This window comes from Lissotriton helveticus, chromosome 4_1 (assembly GCF_964261635.1).
Source record: "Lissotriton helveticus chromosome 4_1, aLisHel1.1, whole genome shotgun sequence".
Classification (NCBI taxonomy): domain Eukaryota; kingdom Metazoa; phylum Chordata; class Amphibia; order Caudata; family Salamandridae; genus Lissotriton; species Lissotriton helveticus.
Window position 1 is genome coordinate 835,531,237 of NC_136063.1, and position 18,486 is coordinate 835,549,722.

The 18,486-nt window shown below is 44.4% G+C and overlaps 1 protein-coding gene across 2 annotated transcripts in view; it reads right to left on the reverse strand.

Annotated features, from left to right (window-relative positions):
* CEP192 (centrosomal protein 192) overlaps nucleotides 1-18,486 on the reverse strand; it is a 2,224,848-nt gene that overhangs the window by 2,137,720 nt on the left and 68,642 nt on the right. For both annotated transcript variants that reach the window (XM_078687485.1, XM_078687486.1), the window contains exon 3: nucleotides 1,173-1,298. In XM_078687485.1, coding sequence (XP_078543611.1) covers nucleotides 1,173-1,298 — 126 coding nt within the window. The remainder of the gene's footprint in view (nucleotides 1-1,172; nucleotides 1,299-18,486) is intronic.

An 18,486-nucleotide genomic window follows, 5' to 3' on the forward strand; every position in this document is an offset into this window, starting at 1 on the left:
TTTAAAGGAGCAGAATAAGGGGGTATGTACAGGTACTACTGGTTATATAGAATAAAACGAGCCAAAAAGAAAAACATTTATTTAAACATGATCATTGCTCCTCACTCACCCACATGACCTGCAATTGAGTATGTCACGCTGCTCACATTATACTAGAAGGGACTTATACCAACTAATTATCGCACTGCGCGATCACTGGACGTTGAAAGCAACAGTGCTAGGAAATTATCCATACATTAAGTGCATCATTGCAATTATCAACTCACCAGGAACAAGGCAAACAAACATATGCATGGCACCAAAAGAGAAACAGGTTTAGACATTGCTCAGGAATGGTATCTTGACATAAAGGAAACAAAAATGGAAGAAAGTCACTGAAGAATTCTCGAGCCATGAAAGCATAATTTTAATTTCCTGTTAAATATAGCTATTTAACAAATTTCCTAAGGAAAATATGACAGAACACAGTTTGCTTATAATTCATTTACACTGTAGGCAACGGTGTCAGAGAAACCCCAGGAAAAAGCTGGAGAGAGTCCAGTCCAGGAAGTGTTGAGCTCTAAGGGGCGAAGCAGAACTCTTAAGGTTTTATGTCAATTTCTTGGAAGACTGAGGTTTGATATGCACCTTTTGGCCTCATTTTAAAGATTATCCGACAAGTGAGACATTTTGGATTAGCTCTCGCACTATATACAACTCCAAATGGGAACTTACGTTTGTTTCACCAGTTTGAAAGTTCTCTAATCAACCATCAGAAGTATAAGTGCGATAGCACCCATGCTCTGGAAGAGGAAGTCGAAATTGTACTTCACTATCAGAAAATCTAATGTTAGAAAACGAAAAATCAGCATGCTGGGCAGGAGCCTCCCGTGAATTTGCTCTTTGAAAAATATATGCAATCATCATGAAGAAGCTTCTACAGTAAAACAGACAAATACTCTATTAAATTGGCAAATAAACCCTACTACTTCTAGATGACTCAAACTAATACAGAAGTTAAAGCACACATACAAAGGTTACAACTACCGAAAATAAGCAAATATAAGAATACATTAACTGTATGGGCAGGTTAGAAGGGAAGTCAATAGTGTACAAGGAACTCATCTACAGGCATTAACTTTAAACGGTAGCAAGCAAATCTTTTAACACTTCAATAATAGGAAGGTACTTACCGGTCATCTTGTAAGATGATGGCACATTTCTCTTCAGTACGAGACTCCAACACACTCTTGGGATCAGATTCAGAGGAACTTAACGTTGTCCTTTCTTCCAAATATGATGCTTGAACATCAGGATGCCTAAAAATAAAGAAATTAAGATTTTATGACGGGGGAAATAGCATGCACTTTAAACTAAATGGAAACAAGGTTTTTGAAAACACAGAAAAATAGGGTATATAAGTAGAGTAATTCAAATTAAGGCCACTTCCTTCGCAACACAACAAACTTACAATGTAAATAATCAACTGCATCCCAAGAAACATCAGAAAATTAAACCGCAACTATGGGAATTAATTGACAGTTGCAAAAACAGCTTCACTTGTAAAAGCAGCTCACCTCTCTGAAGATTTGTGTTATAACAATAATATAGTATACAAGTAGTTGTTTTAAGTTCTTTGGATCCTCAAAAACTATTTCAGTCAACTGGAGCCAGTGCAATTCGTGCAGCACTGATCAGTTCCTAGGAGAGTTGGGCAATTCGGTCTACAGAAATGTGAAATACATTAAATGTTATTGAAAAAATAATCAAACGTGAAGGTGAGCTAGCCAGGCTCAACAGGCACTGTGGCAGAGATGTAATTGTCTGGGGTGTTTGTTGCACTGGGAGGCCTCAATTGGATCGTGCCCCAACTGAAAACAGGACAAGTTGTTACGTTTCTCAGTAAATACTTTACCTGCAAATGAGGAATGGAGCAAAGTTACCTTACAGTTAACCATGTCCCTGACAGGCCCCTTTCTTCAGGAAACGAATCCGTAGGTACCTAAAGTGATATAACTAGATGACAGTTCAACAAACAGGACTCACAAGACTTGAGAGGTTCTAACACGGAAGGCCGGTTGTCGCAAGTAATTCACTGCCTTTATACAAATCAACCTACGCTGCAAAGCAAAACAACTACATGCAAATACGGTCAAATTCCAAAATGTGGACAAACTATGCACCATTAAGGAAAGAAGGTCAGTAGAGTAGGTCCTAGAGGGGGAAGCACTACCAAAGCAAATACTAGCATCCTCTGCCTAAAATGGGGAAAAACCTGCTCCAACTTTAAAATGACTATTCTTTTTAAGAAGCTTTTATTCCAGTCCTGCCTGTAGGCAATTCCTAACCAGAGTGGACTTAACGGGGAAAAGTGACCACACACACTTTTTCAAGTGCAGACAGCAGGGAACACCGCCATTAGCCCGGTGAGGCCATTTGAGAAACTAGGGGGCGTTACATGAAATATTTGGAAACTTAAAAGAAGTAATGGAGTGAGATTCCCGGGCCGGTTGTGTCCGGTGTGTACTGGGCCCCGACTGAAGGGCACCTAAAGTTGCTCTACAAGTTTCCTTACCCTTGTCCTCAGGAGGCCGAAAAGGTTTACAAGGCCGAAACACGCATGCATCGACAGTCTTTGATATGAGGCTCTGAGTACAATGGATATATTTCTGACTAGTGAATGCACATTTCTGAATAACTACTTATAGAGGGGTAATCTCCTCGTGCGCATATTTGACGACCTCAAAGTGGATCTCCTTTACCTAATAGGCGAACACTGCTTTTTCGATCAAAGGGATAAAAGGAATTTAAGAATCGTGTTTGTGATGTGTATTTTTACCGTATTTGTCTGTATTTTTTGTAGACGTTTGTCTAAAAGGTTGATATTCAAAAGAAAGTCGAAATATTGATGCCAAAATAATCATTACAACGATAACTAAAAATCGTAAAAATGTCTGTGGGATGGGATTCTTTTGAACGAAGATCAATGAACTAACAGCATTTTATACTGTGAATAGGGTAATATACAGTTCCCTATGTTGAAATAGATTTACATATATATGTTCCTCCTTCCTAGCTGTTTTCTCTTTTCCTCAGCAATACAGAAGGAAGACCAGGACATCAGTACAAATTAATGCCATGGAAATTAGAAGCCAGCAACCACGATTTCTGGCAATGAGACTATAAAGTGGCTAACAACATTGGTTATCATAAGAGTTCCACAATTCAACACAATCCACTAATTTTCAATGCAGAGATGCAAGTTTAATTTTGTCACTTTCAGCTTATCATTGAGATTTTGTTGCAATGGGAATTGTTTATTTCTGAGCAAAAGAGTGACGTTTTGTGTTCTCTACTCCCTGAAATGATGCTACGCGTGAAAGGTTGTCAAGGTGCTCATCTACCCACTTGCTCAAGAAGCCATTGTGCAACATAAACAGCAAGGGTTGTGACATCATACAGTTAGAATAAGGCAGGCCCAACATGAGGAGGGGGAATTCCACAAGATGATATTTTTTCATTGTGCCATATTATGGGCCATTATCAAATTTCAAGATAGAGTCAAAATTACAAGAGCCTACACATATCAAGACTGAGTTTTGTGATAACTGTATTTCTTCAAATGATCCTAAATGTTAGTGAGCGTCACAAAGAACGCTAATCAGTGAGAGAAGTTAGCTCTAAGATGGGTAGACCTTTCTGTTTTAGGTCCAATGAAACTAAGTATAATAAAGTGTTTTGTATATTACACAAGGGAAACTTAATTACAAGTTTAATTGAATGGATATCTTTATTCAAGACTCCTTGTAAGACTCATTCCCGGAGACTCGTGGAGTTACTACATGCACTGCATTTGTATACTTGACATGACCAATATAAGTTATGGATCAGTGTAAATAGGACAACTAAGAGCACGTAGTATGACAATCAAAGCACCTGTGCTTGAATAGGTACAAGTGGCATTAATCATGAAACGTATAATAGAGTTAAATCTAGAAAACCATGTGTTCTTACATTCAGAAGATGAGAAAGTACGTATTGGGGAAATGGATATATCTAATTATCTTAAAATAGTTATGCAGCATGAAACGTTACTGGAACCCAGATTAGTTCAATTGTTTCATCCTTGATACCGATTGGCTAATGTTTATAATGCACATTTTGTTTAGCTGTGCTATACATGCTGTTTTATTCTTAAAGCAAACTTAAAATTCCGAACAGTTTGTGAGAACTTTACTACTGGCATAAGACGCTAAGAGAAGGGACAAGAGAAAGAAATGATCAGGGACACATGCAACTTTTGACTATGTAGCAGATTATTTAAATTGAGGTTCCTCACGAAATTAGAATGATTTTTTTATTAAATGCCAACGCTACTGGGTAAAGCTGTGTTAAGGGCACTTTACAGAAGCACCAGGTAGAGTCTGTTTAACCTAAGACGTGTTTAATATTAAAAATATTTTTCTGACCTCTGATAAGTTGACAATACTGCCCTAACCTTCATAAATGCATTCAGACCAAATTTCAATCAGATTGGAGTGACATTGTACTTGCAGCACTGTCTCTACTAATTATCAAAATGTTCCAGGGTGCTACACACTCAAATTTCCGGCAGCAATTTCGGGGAAATCTTAAGTGCTAGCACCTAGATCTTAATTTTCTTGAGCGACTGGTTTGCTACCTTGAGGTAGGCACAGCAGATATCCTCTAGGCTCTTGATGGACGGATTGATTTTCAATTACAATAATACCAGCTGTAACATATTGCTCTTGGGCTTGGCTTCAATATTAAAATCTATCAATTCTTTGAAAGCTATTAATGCTAAGAAGACTTTCACTTCCTCAAAACAACATGCCGTGAGGTTATCAAGAATCAACTGTCTCTCCACATAGATAGGTCAGTGTCTTTAGGTTTATTGGTAACTTATTCATTTGAATTAAATGCAATTTTTCACTGAAGACAGTTAGGTGGCACCAGAAATAAATTCTATGTCAGGACGGGGAGGCGAGTATTATTCTGTAACTTTCTTTATTCTCTACAGCCAGCAGTGTTTAACTTTAACATTTAGACAAAAAAACTAGCACTCCCATGGTGCTTGGGCAGTCCATAACAGCCACCAATCAGCATCCTCCGCCATCCCCGAGGGTGTGTGCTTCCTGTGGCAACTTCTCTTTCTTTCCTGCTGCCAGCAGTTAAGTCGCTTTTTTCCTTCCTCTGCGTTTGCTTAAGGAATGTTTGATGTTTTCATGTGTATTTGATGTATTTCATTTATATATTTGAGGTATTTCATGTGTATATTTCTATTGCATGCGGAGTTTGATATTCACGCTGGGTTCTCCCGTCGCCTCTGGCGCTCCGGCGACTGAGGCGAATGGTTCTTGTGAGGAATGTGTCTCTTCAGCGCTGCGTTCCGTTTCGGGTGCAGCATAACGCTTTCAGGTTTCATTGCCGGTAATGGCCTTTCCTTTCACAGGTTTGTTTCTCTTTGGGGCCGCAGGATCGTTTGAAGCTCCACTCATGGCCCTTACACAGGCTCAGCAGTGCAGCGCCTTTCGGCTTGTGGGGGGGCGCCGCTTTGAACTCGCTGGTCTGAGATGCTCCCTGTAATCAGTAGCGGCGAGTTCAAACGTGCAACAAGTGTTTTTAGGTCTCGCTAGACGTAAGCAAAAGCGAAGCTTTTGCGTCTAGCGAGACAACTTATGTTGTTACTTTTCTGGGAATGAGGACAGCAAAGTGCCACGCGCATTTGCAGGCCGACATTCGACCTCGTGAGCGTGCACGTCGTCACTCACGCATGCGCACAAAGAAAGGCATACACACACTGCATATACACACACGCACCCCCCTTAAACATACACACGCGCACACAGACAGACAGACACACGCACAAACACACTCAAACAGACACACACACACGCGTGTACACCCCACCCCCACTCACCCCTCCTCTCACTCAACACACTTACCTGTTCTGGCGGTGCTCGGCGGCGGATCAGCATCTCGGGCGGCGGTAGCGCTTTGCGGGGCTCTCTCACCACATGAGAGCCCCGCCTTCCCCATGCGCCCGGCCGCTCTTCACCCGGTCCCCCATCTCGGGACCGGGACTCAATGCGGAGCCTTCGTGGCTCCTCGGGCAGCTCTCTCAGTCTCTCTCCGCGATGGGGCAGGACTTCCGGTTGGGGCCGCGCTGTGATTGGCCGGCTTCCCAACCGCTTCCGGGTCGTCGCGGGCAGCGCGGCGGCCCGGCGGGGATTTTTTTAGGAGGGGCACGGGGTCCGGGGATTTCCGGCAAACAGGTCCAAGGGCAACCAGTTGCTGACATAAGGGTTGTAGGCTTCTACCACACTGCTAAGGCAGACATTGCAGTCAATTCCGGGTTCAGCTTGAATCCTGCTGTTTGTGTAGAATGACGTTTATTAGTTTCATTTGATATTTTAGTTAATTTCTGGAAGTAGATGTGCTTTAGACTAGATATTTATAGAACCCGAAAATCCATATGCGAGAACTTGAACAATTTATAACTAATTTGCCAAATCTTCATTAAACGCTGGTTTAAACTTAAGTCGGCAGACTGTAGGTAGCTAAAGAAGCAGCTACGCACTGCTGCATGTACAAGAATAATCTGCAATACGTCATTATTCTTTGTTGAGGCTAGTGCTCGCTGAAACAAAAGCACGCGCCTACATAATAAACATCACCAAAGGGCTGCACCGCGTGAAACTGGGTCAGCCCCGAAGAGACTGCGCGGCTTTCACTGACAGCAAATGAATAACTGATCGAAGGCTGCCCAATGCACAGGCACGACAAGGGATCAATAAAAAGAGGCTTTTGTATTTGACATCCCATCTCTTTCGTTACTTAGGTTAAGGTGCAGTGAAATTGATCCTTAAAATTGACACGTTGTTTGGATACCAGAGCTACACGAATTGTAGTGCACGGTTCATATTCATGTTCATATTGCATTGAAAACAGCGAGACGCATAGGGCACCCAGGTACTGGTGGGCGATGCTAGATTGACATGAAACCATGGCAATGCCCAGGGATGCTGCTACCTGGCGGGCACGGCGATGGCATCACGACGGTGCTGTAACTTTAGAAAAAACAGACGAAGTCGGGTCCGGTGGCCGCACGTGCAGCAGCCCCACACAAGCAACCCACAAGCAAGCAGTGTCCGTTAAACGTTTATCCTGCTTTTTAAAAACGCAAGCGAACGCGCGTGCCGTTCACTCAATACGCAACAGGAGAACCGAGGGCTTTACAAAATGACAGCTGATATGAGGCATAAAAATAATGAACGCGCAGAAGAAAATGTGAATCGTGACCGACAAAAAACATGCCGCGTCCAATTAATTATTACATGTAAGGTTGCCTTTTTGAAAATAACCTTCGACTTTAGCATAAATTAGTCGGTTGCCATACTGGGCATCCTTCGTCCAAGACTGAGACGCCCGAGCACCGAAAACAATAACGGTAGGTTCACAAAAGGCTAACAGGTTAAATGCATCATAATAAATGACTGCACCATTTCGATATTAATACAATCGCATTAGGGATGCCGGATACTATAGAGCTACGCACAAGGGGAGTGGTAATTAAAACATGTCCTACTGCTGATATAAATACTGGTGCGACTGGCAACGCAGCAATATGTGAATTAATAAGAAACAAGCATTTTCAATGCAATAGGTCTCGCCTTTTATTAAGTTAAAGCCGTTTGCTTTGCTATACAATACCATTAGCAAAGCAATGGCTTTAACTTAACCAAAGGCGAGACCTGTTGCATTTTCAATGCTTGTTAAGTCTGCCGTCGCTAACCCTGCCTGTCTGATCTGGGAACCCTAACACCCGCTTACGGGTTGATTCGTTGAGTTTGCCCACAGCTTTGACACCTGTGGTTGCGGGTCGGATTACTGCCATGAAGCAGTTTTCATGTAAGGCGCGTGTTTTCCTGCGATTAGGAGCGCTTACTGGCTGTGGTGGGGGCGGGCCCAGACCTTCCTGACACCCTTTGAGTTATTGGGTGAGTCGACCCCGGGCAGTATACATTTTACCTGCCAGCCGCTCAGCGGCACAATAGTAAAGTGGATTCCACTGTTTATTTATTTTATTTTTTCTGCCACTGAACTCCGGCTTGCTGGTTCACGCGTGAGCGTTTTATCAACCTTTACCTCGCTCGACTAAGCGCAGTCCTCCATTAAAAGAGTTTTTCATCCTCGTGTTTTTGTCAGCGCCAGTTGTGGCAGGGGGCGCTTGGCCGGCAAGTTCTATACCCAAGGCCCTCAATGAGGGGGATAGAAGGCCACGGATGCCGGCAGACAGGAGTTCTTTCAGTCCCGCCGGGGATACAGAGGCCGGAGAGGCAGAGGACGTGGCCAGCCTCAGGTCGCAACAGGTGAGCCTTTAACCTCTTCAACACCTCCGGGTGGGGGGCACGTTCGCACTTTGAGCACACTTGGAGAACCATTACCTCAGACACCTGGGTGTTACAAACAGTAAAGAGTTTCCAAATAGAGTTCTATGATACTCCCATTCAGGACATTCGTCCCAAACCGCTGTTTTTCGCATAAGACAAGGTCACACTTATCGACAAGGAGGTTACCGAACTTCTGCGGAAAGGAGCCATAGTTCCCTCTTTCCTCCATCCCAGGGGTTTCCTCAGCAACATCTTCGTAGTAGACAAGATGGACAGTGGTCTGCATCCAGTCATAAATCTCAGAGTTCAATCTGTGGCTGGTCTACCGCCATTTCAAGATGGAGGGCATCCATCTTTTGTGCGACCTCCTGCAACCCAACGATTGGATGGCGCGCCTGGATTTAAAGGACACGTTCTTGACAGTACCAATTACCCGCCGCACAGACGGTTCCTTCAGTTTCTCTGGAAGGGCGTGGTCTACGAGTTTGCGACCCTTCTCTTCGGCCTTTCGCCAGCCCCGTGGTGTTTCACAAAGGTTCTAAAGCCGGTTGTGGAAACACTTCGGGCGAATCATCTATTTGGACGATATTATGCTTTGGGAGCAGTGCCCCCTGCATCTAGTCACAAGTCTCAAAGAAACAACGGATCAACTGCAGAGCCTGGGGTTTGTCATTAACGACAAGAAATCCCTTCTGATTCCATCCAGGCAGGTTACCTTCCTGGGGTTTACCATCAATCCGGTGGCCCACACCCTGAGCCTTCCTTTGCGAAAGATTGTCAAGATTCGCAGGGAAATCAGGCGCACTCTTGCTTGCTCTTCTACCTCGCTGAGACAGATTGCACGTCTGGTGGGTCTCTTGGCCACGTCGATCCAAGCTATCTTTCCGGGCCACTCCACTACAGAGCCCTCCAGCGGATCAAAGCCTCCCATCTCCGCAAGTGCAAGCGATATGCGGATCAGGTTCCCTCTCGTTGGCGGACCTGGCCAAGGATCTGTGGACCTTTTGTCTCTCCCACATCTCTGTGACAGCGGAATATCTCCCAGGAGCATCCAACGTGCTGGCGGACAGGTGCTCCAGAAGTTGACTGGCATGAGCTTGTGGCAGCTTCATCCACAGGTTTTTCAACCGTTAAATGATACATGGGGTCCGTCCTCAGTGGACCTCTTTGCGTCCAGGCTTAATCACCAGCTTCCAAAGTTCTACAGTTGGATGCCGGGCCCTCTGGCGACCGCGACAGACACGTTTCTCCAAGACGGGTCCGAGGACACAGGTTATGCTTTCCCCCGTTCTCGATGATCATGAGGCTCACAAATCAGACTCTAGAGTGATATCGTATCCAGCCTTTGATGGTTCGCCCAAGCTGTGCGTGGTCAGATGCCTTAAGGAATACAAAAGCATGGCGGAGGAGACGCGTCCTCTGGGAGAACGACAACTGCTGATTTCCTTACGAAAGCCCTACAAAGCGATTACTCCACCAACTATATCGCGATGGGTCCGATGAGTAATTGAAGAGGCGGGCATAAACGTCTCGCAGTTTGGCACCCATTCGGTGCGAGGAGCCATGGCGTCAAAAGCTTTCTCCCTGGGAGCCTGGCTGGAAGACATTTTGAACACAGCCGACTGGTCATCGGATTCGATGTTCAAACGGTTTTGTTTCAAACCAGTCGTGTATATGGCCTCGCTAGTGGTGGACAAGCATAATCCTCACCTTCGGTCCTGACATAGAATGAAACATTTCCTAGTAATCATGACAGAAAGTTTCAATTCTTTTAAGGACGCGGAGGCGAAGATTATCCCCTCCCAGGGCTCTTGCAATCTCCTTGCTCCCACCCCCTTGTGGCTGGATGTTGCCTACTGTTTGGAGGGTACTTTTCTTCGTATGGTATAAGTATATCTGCTTGACCTATTTGTATATCTATGAGAATGGGTGTTCTCTTTTGTTCTTCAAGTGCTTGTGCCTTGTTTATGCTTTGTAGTTGACTGTCAGAGTCCCGGAGAATAGAGTTATGGTCCTTCTGGTTGTTCTGTTTCAGGTTCCGAGGGTGCCAAATACTAATAAGTTGATGAGTGGTTCTGGACGCAGTCTCGAAAGAAGAGTTGCCACAGGAAGCACACGCCCTCGGGGATGACGGAGGACGCTGATTGGTGGCTGTTTTGGACTGCCTAAACACCATGAGAGTGCTAGTTTTTGTTTCTAAATGTTAAAGTTGAAGACTGCTGGCTGTAGAGAATAAAGAAAGTTACAGCATAATCCTCGCCTCCGCATCCTTAATAGAATTGAAACTTTCGGTCATGATTACTAGGAAATTTTTCATTACCAAGTATAAACAGACACGACACAGATTAAACAGCAAAGGTGTTTAACGCTCTCTGCAGGTCTCCAGTTTAGCAGATTTCTGGAGCAAATGAGCACTGCAGGTGATCAAACGCTCAATGCAGTGGCACAAAGGCAGCTGCGCTAAAAGCAGTACAAATGATGTGCTGCAACAAGCATTGAGCAATAGTGAACTTCAAGTGAAAACCAGTAAAGACCACCGCAATGGAGCGAACACCGCTAGCCCCTCCTCCGGATCGCCCCTCGGGATTCTGGTACTTGTAGTTCAGTAGTGGATCACCCAGGTGGGTGCAAGTCGGTACCTGTTGGACTGATGAATCTCTAGACCCGATACATGTCCCGGGTTTTTGGGTATCGCCCGAGACATGGCTCGGGTTTCGGGATAACTTCCCTCATCAGTAGAGAAAATGGTTTAGGGGTGGAGGAGAAGGCCGCCAAACAACAGTCAATGGCCTCGATGCCCGAACCGGCACGCAGGGCAGCATCCAGGAGCCCGTCGGCTCATTTTTTAAGCTCAAGGGAGCCAATTAGTAAAGACCACCGCAATGGAGCGCACACCGCTAGCCCCTCCTCCGGATCGCCCCTCGGGATTCTGGTACTTGTAGTTCAGTAGTGGATCACCCAGGTGGGTGCAAGTCGGTACCTGTTGGACTGATTAATCTCTAGACCCGATACATGTCCCGGGTTTTTGGGTATCGCCCGAGACATGGCTCGGGTTTCGGGATAACTTCCCTCATCAGTAGAGAAAATGGTTTAGGGGTGGAGGAGAAGGCCGCCAAACAACAGTCAATGGCCTCGATGCCCGAACCGGCACGCAGGGCAGCATCCAGTGAAAACCAGGTTCTTACTAGGAACCCATTATAGGGAACAAATGGAGGACATACAAGATATTATATAAAACTGCTGGAAGTGTGGCAATGTCAAATCTCATCAGAAGCCAGAAATAATAAGCATTAACTTGAGCAAGTTTCAAATAACTTGGCAGCATGTGAGGCAGCAACAAAATAGGTGTAGTAACACACAATTTTATTTACTGCAACTTATTTTTCCAGTCGAGCCTCTCCAAAAATAAAAGCCCCACAATAATTGTTGCAAGAAACCAGGTCGGAATAAGAGATACACATGTGGTTTAATTGAAAAAACTTTTATGCTAAAAGTTTAAACTTTTTAGCCATTAAAATTATGATATTTGTAGAGCATTCGTCTTGCAAATATTAAACGGCGATCTTGATAGAATATAAGATAACTGAGTAGTAGTTTGAATCTAATGATTGAAATCAAAGTCGTTTGAAATGTTTTTTTCTTTTTAAAAGGCCAACCCAAACCATGCTATGCTTGAAATAATTGTTTATATTTCTAAAATGATATTTAGGGAATACCTTACTCTTGAACACCCCTTCAATACACCCTTAGGGGCACTGTACCCTGTAAGAGATGGAAGATCTTGGAGATAATAGAGTAAATGTGTTAAATTCTATAATACGTTTAGGACAAATATTCAGTCAGTCAAGTGATTTTGGAATTTGTTTTATTTTGAAAACTAAATTAAAGTATTCAAAATAAATCAGCAGAGCAACATAATTTTCAGCCACTTATGTCCATATGATAAACCACAGTAACTCTCATATTCCATACATCATAAAACTTTATTTCTGTCTCAAGACCATAAAAGTACAAATACAATACATAGAAATACTAAAAATCCAGTAAGAATACAATAGCCAGGTCCAAAAAGATATTGATTAATCCCAAATCTAAAATTAATTAAATAAACTAAAATTGATTTATGCATATATAGTCTAGAGTAACAAAGACCTATGCCTACTCCAAAAGGACGCCATGGTCCGCCATGTTAACTTAGGACATACAATGCACTAAACTCATGACCGTTTGGTATTAGCATAACATTTAAAAAAACAGGGAGCCAATTAAAAACAAATCAGGAACCTAAAAATTAAGATATGCATCATCATGCTCTTTCAACATTTTCCTTCCGATTGCAACTGAGTAAACAATCACAGAGCTAGAATCAGATTTAAGGAAGCGGAGATCTTCCCCACTCCTACGTGTACTCAATAGCTTACAGATTGGTTTAAGCCATTTAGCTCTCAGACAAGAGTACAGTGGACAAGCAAAAAGTAGATGGTCAGTTGACTGTTGCAGTAACGCAAATGAGGCAAGACTGGGAGAGTGTAGAAGGCTTTTGCCAAGAACTCGTTAAAAAGTTCAGGTGAAGAGAACAAAACCTGAATTGCATGTAGAGTTTTCTGTCCTGGGGTATTGTGATAATATCTAAGTATTGTTCATCTGAACTGGTAAACTTAAAATCCAAAAACTCCATTGTTAAGCACCCCCTTGATAAGTTGGAACATGAGGCCTGCATTGCCCAATCCCAGTACTGCTTCTTGACTAAATATTTGCTGGGGAGTAGTGCTGGGTTCTTAATGCCCTAATAGCCCTCATGCCCTATTGCGGTAAGAAGAGATGTCCCATTACGGATCCAAACTATCTTCTTGAAGTGATCAAGAGTGCGGACTTCCATAAGAGCAGTGGCATACGAAAGCAACTCAGGAGTGGCCCTAATGCTTAACCAAAACAGTAAAGGGCATTACTTAGCCTTCTCTACAATAGGAAATCTACCCACATCCAGCCTTAATGGGTGGATTGACGTACTCTTGGGTAGCAAAACCTGGGACCTCAAATCTTAGAAGCCCCAAAATTCAGCTCAATAGAGAGCTGAGCCCACTGCCTTGGAATCACAGGTCCAGAGTGGTGCTGCCACTGGTTTGCTAAAGGAAGTGCTGTGTTCTTTTGTCAAAGCCCCTGTTTGCCTGTGCTTTAGGGTCAACTTGGCTATGTGAGGCTTCAAAGACAAATCTTCCAAAAGGGGGATTCCCAGGTATTCAAAAGGTACTCTCCCTTTCCAGTGGAACCCGTCCTAATGAAAGTTTAAGATTTGTGGGGGTTAAGGAATAGGCGCTCCACCTTAGCGGTGTTGACCGCTAATCCTCGAGAATCACAAAAGGCTTTGGAACAATTTAACAGTAATTTAACAGTTTGTCATCCGCGAATAATGTTACCACTTCCCCCCCACACCCCAAAGGTAGGGGCGTCTGCTGGGACATCAGAAAGGAACTGGCCAACACCATTCACAAAGAGGAAGACGAGTGTAGGAGCCAATACACAACCTTGGTGTACCCCCTCAGAACTTTTATTAAATTGGTTTGTTGGCCTTGGGAACCCCATCAAACCCTAGCAAAGTTAGCCTCATGTAGGCGAATAATTAAGGACAGAAACGCCAAAGGAAGAACCATATCTTTTAAGACCCGTCACATCTTGTTTCTTGGGACAAGACTGAAGGCAGTCTTTAAGTCTATAAAGGCTCACCTGACCAATGGCTACAGTCTCCCAAGATAAAAGAAGAAAACTGAGCACCTGGTCAGTGGTACTTATTTTTTGTTTAAATCCCGCTTGAAAGGGAGTCAAAATGTTGTGTTCGCCAATCCTGTCCTGTAACTTAGCAAGGATTGCACGAGCAAACACCTTTTGAACACAATCTAGAAGACTGATGGGTCTGTGCTTACAGGGTAAAGATCTATCACCCTTTTTAAACAGATCACCTCAGCTCCCTTACATGAATTGGGAACTGGAGCTCCCCCTGCTATTCATTAGATAAGGCCAAGATGTAGTTTGCCCAATTCTCACTATCCTGTACAAGTACATCACCCGGAATGCCATTGGGTTCAGGGGTTTTGGCCTTCAAAATTGATTTAATGCAGGACTTGATATCATTTATGGAAAAAAAGGTCCTTAGCTGTGACTAACCAAATCGAGGGGGGCCTCTTGGAAGGCCAAGGCACAAGGCCCGAATATAATAGAGCAAAATGGTCATACCATGCTGAGATGGGGATATTGTTGGACGGAGAAGGTGGCCTATGTGTCCCCTCTAGTTACAAGAAGCCAAAATTTCGGCGAATCTTTCCTGGCACAGGCCTCCCCGATCAGTCTCATCTGTTGTCGTGCCAGTCCCTTTTTGCTCTCACCTGAGCCGACATGTAGTACCTCCTCAAAGCTCCCACTATAGCCAGATTATTTGCTCTGATTGCCTGAAAAAGTTGAAGCCTGAGGGCTCTGCACTCCAGGCAAACAGATCTTGTCTTAAGACTGGAATTAAGTGGACATGAGAGTTCATCAAAATAAGTGGTCATCTGATCAAAGAGGTGAGTGCGACAGACAGCAATCTCTTCCAGCCCTCCCTGGTGGCGTGTTAGGCTTTGTTTGCATCGCTGCTGTGCTTCTCAGTAGGTTTTGCTCAATTAACTCAAGTCCAAAGCTATCTGGGGTCATTTAAGACTGTGGACTGTGTCACTCTCTGTGGTAGAACCCACAGTCATATCGATCATCCTGGACCATAGCCTTAGATCCAAGAGGAAATAATCTATACAGCTTATGTTGCTGATCCTATTAATAGTATCTGCACCCATTTTGTCTGAGATAGTACGGCCATTGGCCGCCCTTAATCCAAACTCCAGGGAAAGGGAGTTAAGCTGGAGAGCCACTTGGGGCCATTTTTTTAATAGGGAGGAGGTCAAGCTGGGGGACATGCCACAGCTCGTCAACTTCCCTTGCTCCACAGACATCCTCCCTCGCCAGTGGTTCAAAGGTAACATTGGAGTCCCCAGCTACAATCAAGGGTGACAGTGTAATCCTATCTCCCATTCGGACTTCTAACTAAACAGTAGGTGACCTATTTCCTGCCCAGGTCCCTCTAGCATAGACATATATGACCAGCAGTGCACCATTCTGGCCTTTGAGTTGGATAGCTAAAATATCTAGGCTGCTAAACAGGAGCTCTCGGATTGTACAATTGAGTGAATCTCTTACCCAATTTAGTAATCCCCCCGCAGGACAGTCAGGCTTGTTAGAGTGCGCTAGTTGAAAGAAAGTTCCGCTGGAGAACACCACTGAATGATGTGAGACTAATAGCGTGTAATTGACAACGTCACCATAGAGTGAGTATGTTGCACCTCATCGCACACACAGACCGCGCAATAAATCCAATGTATAGACAAGGAAAAAGCCCTTGCCTTTTGTGTCCCCATGCAGATCTGAATATTTGAAAACACTCCAGTCCATAAAATGATTATTTCAATCAGAGGACATTTACGATTTTGTAAAGGTAAAAACTTCGACCTGTAATATTTAAACAGGCACATAAATAGAGAGGAAAGAGAGAGTGCTAAGCACTTGTCCTTTTTTGTTTACCAATAGGTACCCAGTCCTGCCCTGAAGAAAAACCGTAAATTACATAGACGGTTTGGAAACGCGTCGGCACTCGACATTAGTTACGAAGGAACTCTCACCACCCACTGAAGGCTCATTAATTTTACAATACAGTCTATTTAGACTAAGTTCTGTTTTGACTATCTGAAATTCAGTCCTTTGTGGGTTAGGTCCTTTAAGAAAAGAAAAGAATATTTGCACAGCAGGACCTAGTAAATGTTAAATACTGTTCTGGTGTACTCTTTTTTTGAAATTGCTTAGAAATTTTATAAATTGTACTAAACTTAGTGTATTTGCCTTATGATTTATGTCGTATTTTCAAATGTCGACAATTCATTGTTTCTGATTTTATTTTTGTTTATACTTGTTTTGATGGTGTTTTTTCATATATCTGACGAATGGAATATTGGTATGTTTCGTGGAAACTATTTCTAATTCATGTATGATTAAGTTGAACAGATCCTCTGAATTGATTTAACGGAGGTTCTAAGTCTGCGTTTAAATAAAGAGCAGCAACTAAATTGGTTGCCAGGTCATACTTTTAGAAAGTAGGCATTTTCTTGTTTAACCATTCTGTGAGCCTCTGCTGGTTTGTGTATGGCCTGCCTGGTTTTGGAGTGACAAGGGATGTGCATTCACTCTTGACAGCCACAACGGTGGTTGAGGAGTGTCTTGCCTTTCTCTGGGTGACTTTTGGTTGGGCTGATTAGGCCTGGTCTGCTTTAAGAGTGGTAGGAAGAGTTTCCACTAGCACCTGATTAAGTAGTGTCTCCTCTGCACAATGCTGTTTCCACCTCCTGTAGTGAAGCTGGGCCAGGGAGCGCAGAACTGGTTTCATGTCCGGCTCCATGTCCTGAAAGAACCGCAGAGGGCACCGCTGCACTTCACACTTCAAACCGGGTTTCACCGATGGCTATGCCAGACGCCGCCACCGAGCTGCTGCTTGCACCGGGACCTGTGGGCACCCCACTTCGCACTGTATTTTAAGTCTATTTTTGGTTATTGATATTTCTAAGAACTGTATGGTGGATTTTTATCATTTTTGCACAGGTAAAATATAGGATTTTTTTTTAACTGGTGTGGTGTCCTTTTGTAGTTTAACTATATTACTGTCTTATGTGCAAATGGATTATACAATTCCTCTGAGATAAGCCTTACTGCTCGTGTCAAGCTACCAAGTGGGTGAGCAGGGGTTAACTCCCTTACCCTTACTAGGAAGAAGGGTCCCTTCTTTGACTGGGTAACAACCTGCCGACTGGAGAGCCCCATTTCTAACAAAGCGAGATGGGAATTTTTGTCGCATTGCTGAGTGCAGACTCTGGCTGTTGGACAGAGATAGATCTTTTTTCAGTCCTAACAACTTCAAGATCTTTAAGCACACTGGGGACGTGGCCAAGATGGGGATGAGTAGGATATTTTTCCCCACCGCCGGCCTATACCGCATACAGTGCTCCAATGCCCTGCTGAGAGTACTGAAAGGGTCTCAGAGAAGCGGATGGAGGTGCATTTTTAACATAGCAGAGAGCTCACCAGATCCACACAATTTTCCAGACGAGAGCCCAGGCCCAAGAGAGATTCGTACGTGGCAAGAAGGCGGCTGCTGCCTTGCATCGTGGCTGAGGAGCAGGGCTACGATCCACTCAGGCACCTGAAAGAATCCTTGTGGGTACCGATGCCTCCCGGCCCTCAACATTAATGAACTGAGGTTGGCAGTAATTACATGCACCATAGCTATAGTCCAGGTGAGCCCCACGGCAAGCGGAGAGATGGTGTCTTGCCAGCCACTGAGCATAAGTGCGTGCGGCCCATGCGGTGCTCCCCCACCAGTAGCCCCGCTGGCATTTTACCTCACATATGGGACATTAAGAGAACTGAACCAGGGATCTTTCACAGCTAAGGAGCCAGGGCAGCAGGGGCCTGATCGATGTGGCACATGCGACACGGAGCCCCGGAAGTCTCCCATATCCATCCCACCTATCCGCTTCAACCACAGTGGCCCATGAAAGGAAGACCCGGACCTGCATGGGAATGATCACGGTGAGTAATGGAGACTGAGCGAAGGGCAACTGGGAGGGCCTTGATAACAAGAAACGTGACTATTCCTGCCCGGCCTCCATATACCATAGAAGGCGCCCTTTGAGTCACATACACCATCAAGGGCCAGGCCCGGACCGATAATAGCTATCCGGCTGTGCCTCTATGACCTAAGGGGGACCGAGGCGGGTGGCGCTCGGTACAGGAGAGGCAGGGACGGGAACGACCTGGCTGTATCTGTTAAGCCTGATACGCCCTATGTGAGACATTTTATTTGTGTGTTTTATAAAGTGCGCAGCGGCCCCAACGGGGCATCCCGGCGCTGAAAACTCTGAAAACAGGAGGCATTAGGACGGGGGACCAAACTAGGAGGAAAAGAGATGGGTTTTCAGGGATTTGCGGAATAGTGGTTCGGCTTGGCAGCTGCGCAGAGCTAGCG